At 37.7% G+C, this 20,492-nt stretch overlaps 1 protein-coding gene across 3 annotated transcripts; it reads right to left on the minus strand.

The window, feature by feature from the left end:
• Window positions 1-2,354: 2,354 nt before the first annotated feature.
• On the minus strand, window positions 2,355-20,074 carry prkacba (protein kinase, cAMP-dependent, catalytic, beta a). 3 transcript variants are annotated; one of them, XM_027160408.2, is made up of 11 exons: window positions 19,591-20,074; window positions 11,424-11,432; window positions 10,657-10,718; window positions 10,436-10,564; window positions 8,954-9,052; window positions 8,766-8,848; window positions 8,540-8,666; window positions 8,346-8,441; window positions 8,122-8,244; window positions 7,753-7,917; window positions 2,355-5,782 (listed from the first exon to the last, which is right to left on the minus strand). In XM_027160408.2, the coding sequence occupies exons 1-11, from the start codon at window positions 19,634-19,636 to the stop codon at window positions 5,657-5,659; spliced, it is 1,065 nt and encodes a 354-aa protein (XP_027016209.1). In that variant the 5' UTR covers window positions 19,637-20,074; the 3' UTR covers window positions 2,355-5,656. The 3 variants fall into 3 exon arrangements, with proteins under 3 accessions (XP_027016209.1, XP_027016218.1, XP_027016199.1); XM_027160417.2 differs by lacking the exon at window positions 11,424-11,432 and having other exon boundaries at window positions 19,591-20,073; XM_027160398.2 differs by lacking the exons at window positions 11,424-11,432; window positions 19,591-20,074 and adding an exon at window positions 13,229-13,503.
• Window positions 20,075-20,492: the final 418 nt, after the last annotated feature.

A 20,492-nucleotide genomic window follows, 5' to 3' on the forward strand; every position in this document is an offset into this window, starting at 1 on the left:
AGGGTTTGGTCTGTCTGACACCATGGATGGTTCAAACTCTGCATCAGAGAAAATATCTCTGTTGTAAGGAAAAATCCCTGTGGACCTGAATCCAGAACAGATATTCCATGGTGTCATTGCTGAAAGCCTCGTTCACACATACAGGGATGTGGTACAGTATGTGCTGGCTGTAATTGGTCTTGAATGGACCACAGACACTCTTGTCCAGAAGCTGCAGGCGATGAGATCTGTGGGGTGGAATTGTGAGCATAACAATCCCCTTTCTCTTTGCTTAAATCAAGTAGTAGCACTATGAGATGGTCAGAGGAGCACTTGGTATGCTGAACCAGATGTTCAAAGAACTCTGCAAAGGTGTCTTCATTGTTCCAACCACTGGTTCAATTTACCCCACATCATCTGGCTCACTTTGCCCCATAGCCACCATTTTGGTAAAAATGGCCTAGCTTAGCAATTCAGGCTAACTTTTAGCTTGATGATTCACATGGTTTTATATGTTGACAAATCACCAAAATGTACCATACACAACTTTAGACCTGGATAAATTTGCTTTGGCACAACAGCGAGTATACCTGAAATGCAAAAAATCAACTTTAACAAGCAAATAAGTGTTTTTGTGGAAAAAAAAAACAATTACTTATCTCTTGTTCCATGTGCCTCTCCTCTTCACAAAAAATTACAAATGATGGAATCCTTCAGAATGTATGGTCACATTACACCAAATTTGCATAGTTGCCCAGAAACAGGGGGTGGGTCAACTTACCCACTGGGTCATCTTACCCCACTCTCCCCTATATAGCTGTTTCAGTACACAGTGAAATGAGACATTTCTCCAGGATCATGGTGCTACATACAACATAGACAGAGCTATAAAGACTTAGTAAGTTAGTCCTAGATACATGAAGTGCTTCTGTGCAACCTGGTGCAAACAGTGTGAGACAAGACACAGCCAAACAGTGTGAGACAAGACATAACAAGACAGTGCAAGACAAGACACAACAAGCCAGACAAGACGGTGCAGGACAAGACACAACAAGCGAGACAAGACAGTGCAGGACAAGACACAAGAAGACAGTGCAGGAAAGATACAACAAAACACAGCAAGACAGTGCAGGACAAGACACAAGAAGACAGTGCAGGACAAAAGACAGTGCAGACAAAAAATTACAAGACATTACACAAAGACAAAACACAGAAACAGCGCTATTGTAAATACTGTAGGTTCAAACAATATTGCGTGTTCAGAAATACTGGAATGAACACAGTATTATAGCAGCAGGTCCCTGAGGTAATGTAAAGTGTTGTGCAAAACAGCAAACGACTGAAATGTGAGATAGCATGTGCAAAGAGCAAAAAAAAGTGTGTAATTCGTGTAGGTCTGTGCAGTCCATACAGTTGATGTGTGCGTATGTTGTGCTCAGTACAGTTCAGTTAAGTTATTAAGGAGTCTGATGGCTTGTGGAAAGAAACTGTTACACAGTCTGGTAGTGAGGGCCCGAATGCTTTGGCATGTCCATCCTCTCTTCTACTTTCTCTTGAATATATTAAGATAATAAAAAAAATCAAGCTTGAATTTAATGTTACCAGAGTAAAAGTGAAAAGTCCACTGTCATGAAGCGTTTCCCATGGCAGAAATCTGTATACATGTCTCCATACAGAAACCGTCAGCAGCTTTGGTAAGGCTTATTTTAATTCATTTAATATATGACTTTACATGAAATGTACATAAATAATTATCACCTGTGATTTGAATTACAGCCCGAAGACGATACATTTAGCAGACTGTGGTTAAATATGTATTATATTAAATAATAATTATAATTATTATATAAGCAATTTCAGAAATGAAAGCAGAAAAGGCACGTGGCTCATTTTTTACTCCTCTCGCTGCTCGAACCCTTAGAAATTTCAAGGCAGCTTCAAATTGTGCATACTCTGCAGTGGATTACACAATTAAACAGAAAAAAAATGAATCAACATCCACTTATAGTGGTACCGTGTCACAATGAGTAATATGCTGCCTCACAGTTCCAGTGTGTCCAGTTTGACCCGGAGTGTGGAGTTTTCTCTGTTGTCTCTGCGCCTGCATGGGTTATAGCCGCATTCTCATGTGTCATACTAAATCCCAAAAACATGGCACCTCTAGTCTAGGTGTGTATAAGTGTGTCAATGTGTGTGTTTGTGTGTGTCTGCATGGTGCCCTACAACAGACTGGTGTCCCATCCAGGGCATGTTCCCACTTTCTCCTGAGATCCAGCATGACCCTGAGCAGGACAAAGCTCATTCTGAAAGTGAGTTAGTGAACAATTCTTCAGTTCATACAGGACCAACGGTTTTAAAAAGTAAAAACACTGAAATACAAAGCAGTTTCCTTTATTTGCTACAGTGACATATTATTTAATACATAAAATATGCTACAGCGAAAAAGTGGACACATCCCTTAAAAATACATGTAGGCTAATAATGCAGGGGGAACAGGGCGCGCTTTCTAAATGACATTGTGCAAATTATCATACAAACTAAATACATAGACATTGCATACTAGAGCCCACACTGACGAGTGAAATACTAATTCATTTTTTAAGATATTGTTTTTGGGAATGCTGAACATTCAAATCAAATAAAACACTGGCTTCCACTAAAAACTGAAGAATTTTGAATGTTTTTTTAATTTCTTTTATTTATTTTTTGTAGAAATGTCATTCAGAAGGGTTCAACGAATAGAACATTATATGTATTATAAGTATTATAAGTCATCTTTAACATTTTGATAAATAAACTTCATAAAGAGAAACAGACATATGAAATGATAAACACAGTTCAGTCAGCAAAAGGATGTGTTTTTCTGTGCTGAATGTAAATGCCACGACCATACTAAAATCCTAGCGATCGAGTGAACGAAATAAAAAGCTGTGGAATGTAAGCTGGCTAGAAAAACATGAGGCGAAATACAGTAAACATTTGAGGATATTCTGGAAGAGTAACAGTGTGAACTGAGGAAGTGGAGTCACAGATTAAAAGCCTGTCTTTTCCATGCAGCTGTTAGGCCTGTCACAGTTAATATGATGGCTTAATCATGAGATTATTCGAACTGATTGAAAGAAGTAGGTCTGTGATGGCCTACTGTCTTACCTAGGGTTTATTCCTGCTTCGGATCCACTGACCGGAATAAACCTATACTGAAGTTTATGAGGCATAAAATTGGGCACTTATTATCGCCATATATACAGTACTGCACAGTGGAATACTTTTCTTCACATATCCCAACTTTGGAGTTTGGGGTCAGAGCGCAGGGGCAGCTATGATACAGTGCCCCTGGAGCAGGGAGGGTTAAGGGCCTTGCTCAATTGCCCAACAGTGGCAACTTGGCAGTGCTGGGGTTTGAACCCTTGATCTTGTGATCAACAACCCAGAGCTTTTACCACCTGAGCCACAACTGCCCCCATAAAATAAATGATTGAACGATTGTTACAAAAAACACTCAGTCATGCGATTGAGTAACGTCGACTTCCTGTTATCGGCAAAGTTGATCATTTTTCTCTACTAGAAAGTTTTCTTCCTCTTGCACTATAATGATTTGTCAGCATTTAATTATTAATGAGTGACATATTGTACTTTTACGTGAACATGTAACATTCTGGACTATCCAGTCGATCCATCACCAGCTTCTCTCGCTCTCTCTCTCGCTCTCTCTCTCTCTCTCAGCAGCTTGTCATGATACTGTACTTTATCTTGTACTGTACCTATGTTTTGGAGGAAAACCTCTGACCGTTACAAAGCTCTGACACCTGAGACTAAGCAAGAAAACTATTAAACATATCCCTACAGAAACTCTCAACAATTATATTCTATGTTAAATAATTTGAACTTCACATTTTATTTCTCTGCTTATCAACAGAACACATACTGATCATGTGCTGTGTCCTTCAAGATCCAAGTTCCTGTGAATAAGTAGCTACAACAGATAGAGAAATAAATTAGAACGAGTGCATTAATATAAACGTGACTTGAATTACAAATCAACAGTCAGAGCTGCTGTTCTTGAAAAAAAAAAAAAAAAAAATCAACACCTTTTGACCAATCAGATTCAAGAATTTAACAGTTCTGTGATATAAAATAACTTCAGTTCCATCACATACTGCGTGCAGAAGTTTATCGGCTTGTTATTTATCTACTCAGATCGCTGCACCATTATCACTATTTTCAATCAAAGACTTTAAGCAGGCTTAAATATTTGACTCGATTTTGTGGTGTAATAATTAGTGTAAATAGACTAACTCTTGGTAAAATGTGCAGAGATTAAAAGTTAGCATAAAACAATACGTTATTTGTTATTTCTAGTTTTTGCTTTTGTACCTTCTCATAAATTTCAGTAAAAGATTTTTTTTACATATTTCATGATTTGGAATTTGTGTCCCAGTGTTTATCGTTTTGAAAAAAAATTTCACTGTTGATAAATGCACAGTCTAGTGCAAAAGTTTGTATACCCTCATGAGAAACCAAAGAAAATGATGTAATTTTGTAACAAAAAGAAGGTTAATTATGACTGGGAAGAATTTTCTTTTCTGATATAAATGTTTTATCTAGAACAGATGTTACCCACTGACTCCTTTAGATTGTGGCAAAATGTCCTTTTACATTTTAGATTGTTGTCTTACTGATGATGCACATTTAATCTGTAGAATGTATTTGTATATAGTTAGAGTTCATCCTAAAAGCATGAGGGATGCAAAAATGCACTACTGTTAATTATACTACTGTTTTGCTTTTATGTAATGAGTAAGATAAAAGAAAGTAAACTGTAAGTGTTGGGATGCTAATTGTCAGGCAGAATTTTATAAATCGGACATGCCTAGCTGGCTCATGTACCGGTCTTACAAAAGGTAATGAGCATCTTAGCTAGGTCATCTGGAAATTAAAACACAAAAGTGATTCATTATTTTAATATGTATTTTTCTACAGTCTGCTCTGGATTTAATTGGGAACTTGTGTTTAATAATAATAATAATTATCATCATCATCATCATCTTTAAGAATACTCTTTCAGTAGGCTTTTTGACCACACACACATATACACACCACCCACACACAGTGATACACAAGCACACACACATTCACGCTACGTAGGCGGGAAGTGAATATGTCACGAACAGCATAAAGCTTCAGAACTAAATTAGCATGTAACTGATGTAATATGTTGCTGGCAAGAACAAGCAGCACCAATCCTTAAAAAAGTGCAATATCACAGACTAATAGTAATAATTTCCTCAAACACAAGTAAAAGTGGCCTCTTCGTTCATTACAGTTAAAAAAATAATTACAAGGAAAAAAAACAAAACATTTTTTTAAAATGATGCTAGAAACCTATCCAAAAAAAAAAGAGAGAGAGAAACAAATAAACTAAGAGTGTGTCTGGTGCTTTGTGTTGCAGCCCAAAAGAAACTGCATTTCGTGCCGAACTTCATCTATAGCTTGGTGCAAACTGCACGCAGAGATCATGGCACTCATTAATCTCTCGCAACCTCATGGAATGAAAAAACGTGAAACAGTCTAAACACACATGATGGTCGGAGCTTCACTCTCACCTTTGAAGGAGTGCAAAGTAAAGGAGGAAAAAAAAATCCCAACATGTAAGAGCCCTCTGAGAACTCTTGTCCTTCTAAAACTCCAAGAACTCCTTTGCACACTTCTCTGTGTCTGAAATCCGGATCTCCTCCTCTTCATAGTCATCGAAGTTGCTCGTGTCACCTGGCCCTCTGCACTTTGGTATGATGGGAGCCTCGACCTGAAAAGAGAACGCTCACAAAGTGGGTCCAAAACTCCTATCTAGTCATTGTACATGTCAAACGTTCCAACTACAGTATGTGGTGTCTGCTTTCTTTGCCTGGAAACCTAGTTAACAGGTCAAGTCAAGTCAAGACTCAAGTCAAGAAGCTTTTATTGTCATTTCAACCATGTATAGCTGTTGCAGAACACAGTGAAATGAGACAACGTTTTTTTAGGATCATGGTGTTACATAGAACATAGACAGATCTATAAGGGCTTAGTAAGTTAGTCCTAGATACATAAAGTGCTTCTGTGCAACATGTGCAGGACAAAAGACAGTGCAAACAAACAATACAAGACCTTACACAAAAGACACCACACAAAAGCAGTGCTGACCGGTGTAATTACTGTAGGTTCTATATTGCTTGTGCAGAAGTACTAGAATGAACACATTAGTATTACACATGCAGTTTATATGAAGTATTGCAATGTATTGTGCAAAGCAGCAGACGACTGAAATGTGAGGTCTAAGAAGTGGTAACTAATGGAATAGCATATGGCAAGAAATTGAGTACATTATCTGGGCAGGGGATGACTGTCCTTACTCTCTCCTGATAAGGTTATTGATGTCACATCACGATGTAACAAATCATGTAAATCTGGCTTTCGTCTTTATTTTCTCACATGGTTAACGATGGAGTGACGTATTGTGCTAGAAGGAGAGCTAGGCCACGCTCTTTCTTTTACTTGGCTTTGTCAATGTTTCCACATAAACTATATAGCTAGAAGTATGTACAACCTGACAATCAGAGCCACAAATGATCTCATTCTTAAACCATAGGCATTCCCATTTGCGCCTCAACTCTCCTGTGAAGGCTTACCACTTGACTTTAAAGCGAGGTTATGTGGATCTGTGCTCTTTCAGCCACAAGAGCGTTAGTGAGGTCAGGCAAAGGTTCCATCTGTTCAATGAGGTTGAGGTTAGGACCACTCGAAATCATCCACATCAAACTTAGCAACCCATGTCTCTATGTTGCCTGGTTTATGCCATTTGAATTGTTTTTGAGATATGATGTGTTTTATTTCATTTATTCTTAGCTGGGATGCTAACTTTACTACTCGTTTAAGACTGCAACCTTATGTAAAGTTTATTAGAAGTCTGAGTAAGTGAAGTGGATGGAAGTAATTTAATTTCATACAAACATCATATCGTTTCTGTAGGAAAGAACAGCAAGGTTGAGGTTAGGGGATAGTGGCAAAGATGTTCATGGCATTAATGAACTCCAACCACATCACTCTTATGCTTTCTAATTATGAATGAATTTCTCAGGAGATCAGGTTGACTCTATTCAGCAGCTAACAAATGAAAACATGCTACTGGTGTGGAACCAGTTGGCAGGTGGGTGGGCTAGATAATTTGCCTCACACCTCCAGGGTTCCCTCCTCTGCCATGTGTGTTTGGAGTCTGTATGTTCTCCCCGTGCCTCGGGGGTTTCCTCCAGTTATTCCGTTTCCTCCCACAGTCCAGAGATATGCTTTGTAAGCTGATTGACAGCTCTAAATTGCCTGCAGTGTGTGAATGGAGGCCTTTATTATTGCCACATATATATTACATGGGTGTGAGAGTGTGTGAGGGATTGTGCCCTGCGATAGACTGGCACCCTATCCAGGGTGTGTCTGCCTTGGGATAGGCTCCAGGTCCCCCATGGTCCTCCAGGTCCCCTATGACCCAATAGGATAAGTGTTGTAAAATAAGTGTTGGATGCACGATATGGCCCCCAATATCTCAACTACAAAAGTCTCCACTGTGTATTCTCCACAAAACTGCCTCGCTTATATTTGCGCATAATCTAAGAAAATCCAACATCAGCATTTGCGATACAACCACGGAAAAAAAGCAGAAATATGTAACGATTATTTCACATTAGAAGTGACTTCGACACAAAAAACCTTTTTAAATAATTAAAATGAATAAACAAGCAGGAATACCTTTCTTTCATAAATAGCGATCCAGTCTGTCGTAGAAAACCACTTGTGGTTTTTAATGTCGTTTACGCCGTTTTTTAGATTGCCAAAGCGTTTGGTGAGATCAACCTGAAGAAGATTTCTCAACAAGTCCTTCAGATCGGAACTGAAGTGAGAAGGGAATCGTACCTGGAACCAAAATATGCAAATGTTTACTAATGTAATTTCGACTGGAATAAAAACGTTTGTGTTGTTATTCTAAAGCTATGCTAAAATGGTCCAACACAGAAAAAAGAAAAACAAATTGCAAAGAAATGTCATTAGGAAAGCTTTGGAGATAAAAAAAAAAGTAAAAAAGTTTCTTCCAGATAACTATGGCATACAACTGTGTACCTTTCCAGATACAATTTTCTCGTATATCTGGATCGGCTGGTCAGCAAAAAAGGGTGGGTAACCTGCAGCCATCTCATAGATCAGAACACCAAGAGCCCACCAATCCACAGCTTTATTGTAGCCCTAAAAACACACAAAGTACAGAACAATATCATTATGTAATGTAGAAATAAATTAGCAACGTATATGAAAGCACTGCACAGGATATACAATGTAGTCTTAACCTTGCTAAGGATGATCTCTGGAGCCAGGTATTCTGGTGTGCCACATAATGTCCAAGTTCTGCCTTTTACTTTTTTAGCAAAGCCAAAATCTGTGACCTGACAGACACATGTTAGAGCTTGTAAAAAAAAAAAAGTAAAATGTAAGAAAACTAATTTAGGGTTACCCAGACGTATGGTGGGTGTAACTGGTTTACCTGAATGTATCCGTGCTGATCAATGAGAAGATTCTCAGGCTTCAGGTCTCTATAGATAAGGTCTAGCGAGTGGAGGTACTCGAATGTGAGCACAATCTGAGCTGCATAGAACCTGGCATGGTGCTCACTTTGGGCACAATGCAAAATATTAAATTAGTCCAAACTAATTAACAAATATTGCTAAAGATAAGGAGGGAAAACACATTCTTTCGGTCGTACTATTCACCTGAATCTTCCAATTCGTCGTAGGTGAGAGAACATCTCTCCACCAGGGACATACTCCATAACCATATACAAGTTTGAGTTGTCCTGTAATGCCAAAATGTGACTGTTAAAATAAGTGCTACGAACGTGATGAAATTATTACACACACACAGAGGCATTAATTGAGAAATCGTCCAACTGGCCATTTACCTTGAACGAGTATTCCAATCTGACCAGGAACGGAAAAGATACAGCCTGCAATATTCTCTTCTCGTTTAACGTATGTTCTATTTGTTTCAGCTTCACCACCTTAAAAAACAAGCAAAAAAATAGATGGACTGACTATAATGTGAACTTTATACCATTATATTTCCTACTTAACATTTTTTGTGAGTAGAAAAGCATTCCTTCTAAATGATAAGATCTTGGTTCGACTAAATGTGTATAATTTTGATCAACATCAGGAAACCCTTATTATTACTATTAATTCGACACATGAATTATTTTCTCACTACATTTACTTTCAGATGCCTTTATCCAGAGCGACCTACATTTCTCTCATTTAGTCTTATCTAGTGGAGGGTTAAGCAACGGCTTTAGTAATTCTACATCTTAACCACTAAGCTACCACTGCCTCCGTATTGCCATGTTGAGGAAAGTTTTCAGCTTCTGTGGTTTACACAGCCTTATTCTTATTGTACCAGTACTGCTAATATCCTTGCTTATTTTGTCTGTGGCTATATATAAAATTACAAACACTTGTCTCAAGACTCAATTTTATGTTACTTTTAACTTGTACATTGATATTTCAAATAGTATACAAAATCTTTCATATGATAATTGTGATACTTGCGTAGCGTGTTCAGAATGTTATATTAAGGTTCTCTTGACTGACATTATTTGATACACTAGTTAACAAACAACATGCTTCAGATTTATTTAGTCATGAATAATACAAACATATTAAATAAAATAAATAATACTTGGTCTAATTATACTAATCTTTCTCCACACTTTAACTCTGGGTCATTGTAAACTCCGGATAAGCAGAATCCTGAGATATCTTGATTTCCTTGTTCACAGTACACATTCATTACCTGGGGTCAACAATTACATTTTGGCTATTCGTAATCTGCAGTTTCACACCGTGAAACCCTCCTAAACCCTGGATGGATTAACGTTCATATTTTTACTGTCAATAACCATAACTGAATAACTAGAGCTTTAAATAACGGCTTGACTTGCACTTTGTAATCAGAGAAAAACAAACAAACAAACTAACAAACAAACAAACATTGAATTAAAGATAATCGATTAATACTTTTGTTTATTCATTTTACATTTATGTATGCTTTATTAACAATTATCTCCATGATCAATGAGGCACAATTAAGTCACCAAAATGCAGCAAATAATGTTAATTAAGGGATCCTTAATATAAGGATCATATTAAAAAAAACAGTGCCAAGAGAATAATAGAACATTTATAAAAGTCAATTTATCAATTTATTAAATGTGATTTGTGATTTAAGTAAATGTGTCAGGCAAATCTCAATTTTTAAAAGAGAAGATTTTTTTAAAGAGTGTAGGTGTCATCTTTAAGGTTTTACACCGAACACAAAAAAGTGTTTATTCTGTGTAGTAAACCCGGTCACCTAAAACACTGATTATTTTGTCTCGCATTCTACTCACTTTTTGCTTATCCAGAATCTTCATAGCATAGTATTGCTCTGTTCCTTTATGTTTCACTAACATAACTCTTCCGAAAGAACCGGTGCCCAGAGTTTTCAATCTCTCAAAGTCGTCCAGGCAGGTCGAACTCTGCAGAGATTAGAGAGAAGACTGCTTGTGTGAAAACGTTGTACATAGACATGGAAGTATCTCTTTGGAGAGTTGTATAGTAAATCCATTACCTGTGATGGACACTCCCATTTCCTCAAGAAATCCTCTCTGGCTTTGGCTAAAAATTCTTTCACTAACGGAAACAAAGAAAAATCGGATGTTAGGATTTTTTCCTGTTGTACATTTTCTATGCATGCAATGATCTAAAGATTAAAGGCACATTCCACCAAAAACAAACCTTTAAAAAAAAAAACTCTAAAAAAAATTAAAGCAATCCACGAGGAGGTGCAACGTTTTACAGCTAGCTGATGTACATGCAAACTCAAAGCAGACAAACCACAAGAAACATGCAGCTGTCCTAAACAGTAAATACATCTGCCCTTCATTTCAGAGACTGAGAGAACATGAAATTTCACTTCAATAATATTAATAGCAGTAGGAACAGACTAGCAAAACTGGAATTTTTCAGGATCATGATAAATGAATAACTGACTAACAAAGTAAGATGATAAGCTTAAAATTGTTACACAAATCATAACTATTGAAAGCTTTATAGCATTTGAAGAATTTCTGTTTTTTTTTTTAAACTTCTGATTTATTCACATTGGAGGCAGTGTTAAGATTTTGGTATCAGGCTAGAAAAATTTTCAGTGGGGATTCTCAGTGTGGGATTAAGAATAATATAAATAAACTTCTACCTTGTGCACAATGTGCATCTATTTTTATTAAATACTGATATTTTTTCATTTCGGTGTCAAATACCATAGAAGTTGCATTAGACTGTAGTTAAAAATCACATTCTCTGAAACACTGGGCAGGTTGGAAACCAAGAGCATACCAAATGCTTCTACAGTTCACCGAGGATTGCAGGAACATTCACCCATGCGGATGAAAAGAGAAAAGGGGATAAAAAAGAGTGGAAAAAAGTAATGTTTAGATAAATGTTAGAAATATTTAGATCTCTAAGTCAAATACAGTTTTTTTAATCTACACAATATAACACACTCTAAAATATGCCTGAAAGAGAAACATTTATATAGAAATAATAACAAAATGCTGTTTAAAAAACAAAATCTCCATTAGATTTTAAAACAGCTTCTAAGACAGGATTTTGTAGACCTCCAGTCCAGGTTACTAATAAGCAGGTACGTTTTATTTAACCAGGATAAAAAAACAAAATCAGTGTTATTAAATCCCTTTTACAAGACTGACCTGGCCAAGAAAGCCACAAAAGACACAACAACTAATCCAGATGCAACAACTATTAAAATATTGGGGAAGGGAGAGAGGGAAGGGAAAAGTTCAACACAATCAAACATCACAGAAACTTCCAACATGGCTATATAAGTTATTTACATGCCACACACTCAAGCAGTGAAGAGAACACGGCAAGCTTTAAGGGTTTCCCCAAGTTCCACGTTGATGAACTGTTAAATCTAAAAACTTTTTTTTCCCTACAACATGAGAAGGAAACAGAAGTCTTCCTGTCAGTGTGCAGATAGAGCTGTGCTAACCACAAAAAAACACAAGCCGGTTGGTCTGAAACGCCAACAACTGTATACACAGTCAGACTATACTCACAGTCCCAAATTTTATTAATCAGCAATTGATTTCATGACAAGTGAGGAGAAATATTTAACTCAACTAAGTGGTTAAAAAGGTTGAATGAAGGAAAGTGCGACAATGAAAAACCGGGAAAAAACCCCAAAAAATTTAATTCCACTATTCTAGTTTTCTATTTAAAAAACAGACGACATTTTAAAGTGTTTATCTTTGGACACTGTGTTTTTAATTTTTTTTGCAAATGTAAAAAAAGATGACTGAGCACATGCATTTCCTGAAAAAATAAAATATCAACTGACAGTTCTGATTTCTTACTTTGATAGTAAGCATTTAAAAGCTTGTAACAAGTTGCCAAAGGTGTTGAAGAGGCCGTGAAGAACAGCAAGTGAAACGTAACTACAAAAGTAAATGAGCAGATAAACCAGTATTAAATACTCTGACGTCTAAGTTTAAGCAAAGCTGCTATAATGATCTCTGGTTGCAGTAAATTTATACTGTAAATATTTGAAAGTTAAATAAGAAAGACAGCACACATATTCCTGACATTACCTACAAACCATCATGTACATATTTAAAAGAATAATGCAGTCTGTTGTCATCTTGCACAAAAAAGTGTACAATGAATTGACCTCAAACTTCCAAAAGATAAAAATTGTCTCAAATGTCAAAAGGTTGCAAAATAAAATGGCTTCACTTCTTTCACTTTCCGCTGTGTACAGTCTAGACAACTGTCTAAGAAGTCATTTTGTCCTGTTGTGAGGCCAATTTACCTTTACTCTCTTATCCATAGTGAAACATGGTGGATCATTTTATTCATGGTAATTAAGCAGGTGACTGAGATGCCCTTTAGCAACACATCACACCATTTATCCAACCATTTTTATTAAAAAAAAAACAAACACATGAACTGCACTGCCATAACTTGAGTTATGTATTTAACTTTGTTCTAATTTGTGGTATTTTACTGTACGCCAAGTGCATCCTCCCTGTTGCTCTGGTGTTGTGGAGGGTAAATTTCCCCTTGGGCGCTAATACATTACTCTCAACTCTCCTATTCCAGATCAGCTTGATTTCACTTACTTGTTTCGTCCCACATAACGGTGTACACGGAGACATGCGGCCCTTCACTCTCTTGTGATTTATCATTGTTTCCCTTGCGGTTCTTGTAAAAAAAAAAACGACTGGCCAAATTGTCCAGCTTTTGCAGAGCCGAGTTGGTGCCCACAGACTGGCGAATGTTTAAATCCCTTGCATGGGCCATTGGCTGAAGTTTTCTGTCCTATGACTGACTGATGTGTTCAGTGTGCATCGACTGTATGTTTCAGGGCCCTGCATGAAAAAAAATACACTTCCTGTTTGCGATACTTCCCTCACTTTGCTAAATAACAACGTTGGTCTGCCTTACCGCGAACACACAGCTAGTTCCACTTCCTGTTCACGTTAACCAGCTTCATATTTTTAAAGCAAGTGTTGGACACTGGTTCTGCTTAACCTTACTGAAACAATAGTATGTTATAATGGCTCAACACTTTGTGCATCCAAGACCTACAGTAAAGTTTATTGATATTAATTTAAATATCTATTCATAGGTATATATTTCTATAAATCTGCTTTGTGACAGCTTCTATTTGTTCTTCTAAGTGCTATAGAAAAATAATTCTTCTTCTACTTTTAGCTTTTCCCATTAGAGGTCGCCATAGCAAAAAATCTGTTTCCACCTAACTCCATCCTCTGCATGCTCTACTCTCGCACCAATAATGTCGTCTGTTAACACATCCATAGATCTCCTCTTTGGCCTTCCTCTTCACCTCTTACCTGGCAGCTCCATCTCCAACATTCTTATTCCTGCCTTTCCTATTCTCTCTGTCTACAAACCTTTCTTTCTCCTCTCCTTCCTCGACCAACAGTAGTCCAATTTCCGCCGACACCCCATAGGTCAACAGTGATGGCGGCGGTCGTCGTTAACCCGGGCCTCATCCAATCCGGTATGGAATTCCCTTTGACGAGTCATATGTTTAAATTTGGCACATTTTATGCCAGATGCCCTTCCTGACACAACCCTCTCTACGTATCCGGGCTTGGTACGAGCACAGAAATCACTGGCTTGCAACCCCATGTGGCTAGATTATACAAATAACAATAAAATAATTAATATTTCTAATTGAATTGATCTCTAGAATTATTGCCACCCTTCGGGCGAAGCAACAAAAATTATATATTAAAAGAACACTGCATACAGTGATTGAAAATATCCCATCAAACATTTTCCCTTACCCTAAATTCTTCTTCTTATTATTTTTTTGCATTTTCTCTCAAAAATATCTGTGAATCTTATTGCCAACCCTTAAAATGCCATTGCCAATAAAATAGATGAAATGAAAAAAATGGATGAAATGGGATGAAAAAAAATGGATGAAATGAAAATTAAAATGAATGCAATTACAATTAACACAGATAATCCGCTCCAAATTTATTCAAAAACAAACAAACAAAAAAAAAAGTTACTGACCTGTAGGAAACACATGTACAAACAACATGCCTTCAATTACAATTACAATCACAAACATAACAGAACAGTTTCAGAACAAAAGTCAGAGCAAGACGCATAAGCAGGATATTTTCCCCAATAAGAAAACTGGTTTCCTCTGAACTTGAGACTTTTCATAACATAACCCAAATCAACACTAAATGGTGACCTGTACATTAAAGTAGGTCCACATGCACAAACTCGAAATAACAGAAGAAAAAACTGGTTAGACAATAATGTTTTCTGTCTGAAGGTGAAGTCTGCTGGGTGGAATCAGTTGTAGCTCCTGAGTGAATGAAATTACATATAGATATGAACGTATCTGCTTTACAGAAAGTGGCTCAGTGCTCTTATTCTCTCCAATAAAAAAAAAAAGTTTTACGGTATTAATTGTGGTTGCTGTTTGTTCTGGAGCTGATGCCATAACTTTCACCTTTAAAACAGGGCGCCAATACTTCTGTGTATATCAGAACGAGTTGAAAGATTAGGGCTGGTGACGCTGAAGCCATGTGACTTTGGTATAGTCCATTTAATCAGAAAGACGTAAAAAAAAACACATGTAAGAATCATAAACTCTTGTTGTTCACAGAGCTTATTTTCTGCAATAATCCAAAAGCCAATGGAAAAAAATCCTGTTAGCTTTTAGGCAAAAAGTCCTCATCCCTACAGCACTCTATAACAGCATGCTCAAAGTGTTTCATTTGTTTCATTACTTAACTCCTAATGATTTCATAACTGCTGCCAAGTTCTAAACACAGATCAATGGAAAAGTCAATGAAATGAAAACAAAGAAAGAGAGAGAGAGAGAGAGAGAGAGAGAGAGAGAGAGACTCTAGATCTAGACCTAAACACTCATCACAATATTAACTTTCAACTAAAACGCTCATTTTATCGCATAATTAAATCAAATATTTACTTCAATAAAATCATCTTCATGCTTTAGCTGTTCTGTAGCATTAACCTAAGCTGTGAAAAAGACACAGGGATATTTTATGAAATGATAGACTGACAAATAAAACAACAACTGATAACTAAAACACATTGTGTACATACCAGTTCACAAACACAAGTTTACTTTTTCATTATTTCTTTTGATTCTAGCTAAAATTCAGCATGGTTTAAAATAATAAAAGCACATAAAGCACGCACCTTTATTACAATTATTTTTCTTTAAAAAGACATATTTTTAAATATTTTAAAATGTTAACAATATCCTTGCTTTAAAAAAAGCCTTACAGATTCAACATGTGATGTTCTGGTGTTGGAATAGAGTTTTGATGGCATACTGTCATTTGCCTTAGTTATTTTCTGTAGTAACTGAATTTAATGAGGCGTCATCCTCCGTGCTTCTACGACCGGACGCTCCAGGATTTCCTGAATTTGCGATCCCTCTCTGATATCAGAAGGAATTTGCAATTCTTCAAAATTACCACAGATTTTCCGCAGATTTGGCGCCAAGACTCGTCATGTGACGTCATCACAACACAACACACATTCAGCCAAAGCCTTCTTGGATCCATGTTGTGTCTTCACTGGTAGGAGTTTAAAATAAGAATCCTGTACATGCAATTTTATTTACAGCATTTGGCAGATGCCCTTTTCCAGATTGACTTACATTTTATCTCATTTTATACAACTGAGCCATTGAGGGTTAAAGGTTTTGTGGCCCAGCAGTGGCGGCTTGGTAGACCTGGGATTCAAACTCACAACCTTCCAATTGGTAGTCCAACACTTTAACCACTGAGCTACCACATCCCCCCAATTTTACCATTCACATTTTTTTCCACAAAAAAAATTAAGAAACTGCAAATTTTGTAAAATGCAGCAAAAAAAAAAAAAAATTAACAATCACAAAAACTATTGAAAGACTGCACAACCATATCTTACATACTGTATAACTCTTTACAGAAGTTACAGAAATGAAAATAATAAGTCAATAAAATGAAAATAAAATAAAACAAAGGAAAGTGAAAGAAAGTGCACATAAAATTGTGAAGCATTTAAAACATTAAGATAAAGTCTTGAGATGCAATCCTCAGTGGTCAGACTGACCTGTAAGCACACAGCCTGGCTGAACAACAGCCTCGCATTAACAGAAATTAATCAGGTTTCTTGAACCATAATTTCACATGCGATTCCGTTTAAGAAATTTCTCTTAAATGTCTTGCAGAGAAAACTTGAAACACAAAATCATCAAATGTGCCATCAAACCTTTTTTTGACACATTTGCTTCAATCTGAGAAATCTGTGAGCTATAATCAGTCCAATTTCACACCGGAGGCAGTGAATATCACTTATTACAATCTTGTGCGTGCATCAGCATGCTGAGCCAACAACTACACGACAAAATAAATGATATAAATACCTTCATCACAAAGCCATAAATCCATCATTCCCTTTCTTTTTCCTGCATCGTATACATACTGCCTCTCATGTGCCCCATTCAGGAAACGTCTAAACACCCTGAAAGTTGGGGGCAAATAAGAGCTTGATGTCTGCTCACTATGTATAAACTTTCAGAGAGAATCAGTCTCCAGTCGGAACACCTCCCGCACCAGGGAGGTAGATCTGGACCTTGAATTTGAACCCAAATGACACAAAACCTCTCTCTAAATGCAGTTGTATACCTAGACCATGATGATGGCATGTCTTCACCAATCTGGTCTATAAACCATGGCAAGTGTAGCTGGCACATTTCATGCTGTTAAACTTAAATCTGTCGTGTTAAAGCTAGCCTCTGTGCCAGGGTCCCTCTTTGGACCTGTGGCAGAAGATTTGGCAGAAAAGGCCTGGGTTTCTGAAACTGGAAACCTGCACAGCCACTATTTAACCAGTAGGGTAGCGTATGGTCCAGTGGTACTCATTTTTTTATTTCATAATTGCTTCTCTTACTACTGGAATGCACACCTGGGCATCTTTACAAGTTTTGGCACCCTCGTCCAAATTATCTGCGCAGGCAGATTTGGCCTCTCTGCACCTTTGGACCCTGAAGCCAAAGAAGCACTCTTAAAAAGCAAAAGCTCATACTATACAGGCCTTGTTTACTCTCATCTGTAAACTGGAGTGAGCTGTCCTACAGAGATTACCCCTACTGTGACTTTGGCATGCAACTCTACAAGGGAGTGTCTCCCTCTCATGGCCATTACTTAGAAGTGTGCTGCTCCAGGAACATCTGATGCATATGACACACAAAATTGAAAAAACACTTCAGTCAGAGTTCATCTCAGAGAAATCATTATCTGATCGGTTGGATTCTGCAAGACTTCCAGTGTGTCACGGCTTTTAACGGTCCGTCTGTATACAAACCATTGTGAAGCTCTGCTAGAAGAAAAAAGCTGTCATTTTTACAACTGTGACATCAACTATGTGGATCAACTAAATGCTGTTTTTTTCCAAAATGATGTGAAATTCACGGTATAGAATCATAGAGTCTGTTTATGTAGGGACATTGACTTTACATTTTCACGCCCTGAAACATGATGTTGAACAAAACGAATTGTGCTTTCTGCTTTACATGTCAGTCAGTCACCCTTTTGGGTGGTCCTTGGCCAATAAAAGGATTCCAGACCTTCTGTTGTCAGTCTGAATGTCTGGCAATGTGAGAATAGCACTGATGCTACTTGGTTAGCATGACTAGCATGGCATTCATCTTCCAGCTGGATTTCTCATGGCATTTCCACAACTGTGCTAGATTATTCGTGCTGATGTAGAAAGCTATTTACATATGTACACATGTAACAGTCATTCCATGAACACTGGATTATCAACCACCAGATACTTGGTCGTTCAATCAGTGCCAAGGAATGACAGTATTTGATTTAAATACTGTCATATGTCACTTCATGTCTTTGTGGACACATCTCAGCATGTACATGCAGTGTTCAAAACCACAGTAATATGTATCTACCATGACTGATTACTTTCTCGAAACCTTCTGAGAATTAAATGACAAATCTGTATTAACAATCGACACTTTTTTAAGAAAAGATATTTCAAATATCAAGTTCTTTTTTTAATAGACATGCATAGTAGTGATCCTTTTAATATCAGCTCCACTTTAACCTGGCGAAACCAGTTTTGGTCGAATAAACTGCGATTTCTATGCATAAAGCCACATCAGAACTAATCTTGTTCACAGCTCAGTGACTTTTCCGTATCGACTACTCTAATTCTATCCTCTTTGGTCTCTCTCACAAGACTTTACATAAACTCTGACAGGTTCCAAATGCAGCTGCCAGATCTTCACTAGAACTCCATCCATAATGCACATAACTCCTGTTCTGCTGTAGGTCCACCGTCTCCCTTTAAATTTCAAGTAGAAATCTAAAATCCGGCTTTTCACCTTCACGTCTCTTCATAATGCCACCGTACTCTTAGGTCCTCTTGTCTTGTGCTATTCAGCTCATCACATTGGGTCCAGAGCCTTCAGTTGCTCTTCCTCCCTTCTCTGCATCTCTCTCTCTCTTCCTCATCACATGTGCAGTACTGATTTTCTCTCCACCTTTAAATTCCGGCTTCAAACACACTTTTACAAACTTGCATCCTGACCTCACTACACTTAATGTATATTCTTATTTTTGCCTGATTTTAATGGTACTTCATGCTTTGTTGTTTTTAACTACTATGTATGGTGTCCTTGAGTCCATTGAAAGTCGCCCATAAATGAAATGCATTATTATTATTATTAGTAGTAGTAGCATTATATTAATCATTATTAATCTAGAGTTTCTGCTTGTTATCATGGTAAACTGTCCAAGTCAATGCAGGTTAAATCCTTTCAGACTGATAGCCGCAGTGCTAATGAAAGCTTGGACATTTTCAGGCACACAGTAAACGAGTGAAATCCTGTCCTGCTGCAGTATAACATTAACCTCGGTGTTAGCTAGCTGACTAATGTATAAACCTAGCCACTCACCGCTCTCTAATTCGTTGCCTTTCTTGGCTGCAGCGGCGTTTCCCATCGTCAGGAAGACTCGGAAACCCTGTCGGATGAGTATTGCTGGGACACCAGAGGACTCCCGGGTTAGTTGGTTAGCTCGCTAGCTAACAAGCGCTCTTCCTTGTCTCCAGTCCAGGTGGACAGCTGGCCTGTTAGCTAGCTGTGCGCTTCAGCTTGCTTTATAGTTTGCATTAATCGTGTTAGCAAGCTAGCTAGCAAGCTGTCAATGGTAGCCAACACCGGCGGCTAATCGACTGTACAGCTTCCAGTGGGAGCACTTTGTATTGCCTCACAGGCGCTTACACATCATCGGCAAATCTACCCGTTATTACTGACATTCATTCCTGTGCATTATTAGACCCGTGAAACGTCGCCGACCTAAAACAGTGCAGCCACAGAAAACTCTTCTCCGAGCAAAAATAAAAACAAACAAATCCCAATGAACAACCGGATATGACGCAGATTGAGTGGTACCGCTGCTGGTTTTAAACATAGCGCCAGTCAGTGGATCACAAGCCACATTACGGCCTGCATCAGGACCCGAAAGCATCACACGCCACATCAAGCATCACATTCTCTCTGTTGGTTAACGTCACAGTGCCTTCAGTTCAGTAAATTGAGTTCGGTAATGGATTTATCCTGGTCAGGGTTGCAGTGAATCCAGAGTCTGTCATTAGAGGTTGTACAGGAATAGTCTAATCGAGTCGAGTCGAGTCGAGTCACGTCACGTCAAGTCAAGAAGCTTTTATTTTCATTCCAAACATATATAGCTGTTGCAGTACACAGTGAAATGAGACAATGTGTCTCCAGGATCTTGGTGCTACATGGAACATAGACAGAGCTATAAGGACTTAGTAAGTTAGTTCTAGATACATGAA

The sequence above is a fragment of the Tachysurus fulvidraco genome, chromosome 2, assembly GCF_022655615.1.
Source record: "Tachysurus fulvidraco isolate hzauxx_2018 chromosome 2, HZAU_PFXX_2.0, whole genome shotgun sequence".
Taxonomy (NCBI): Eukaryota; Metazoa; Chordata; class Actinopteri; order Siluriformes; family Bagridae; genus Tachysurus; species Tachysurus fulvidraco.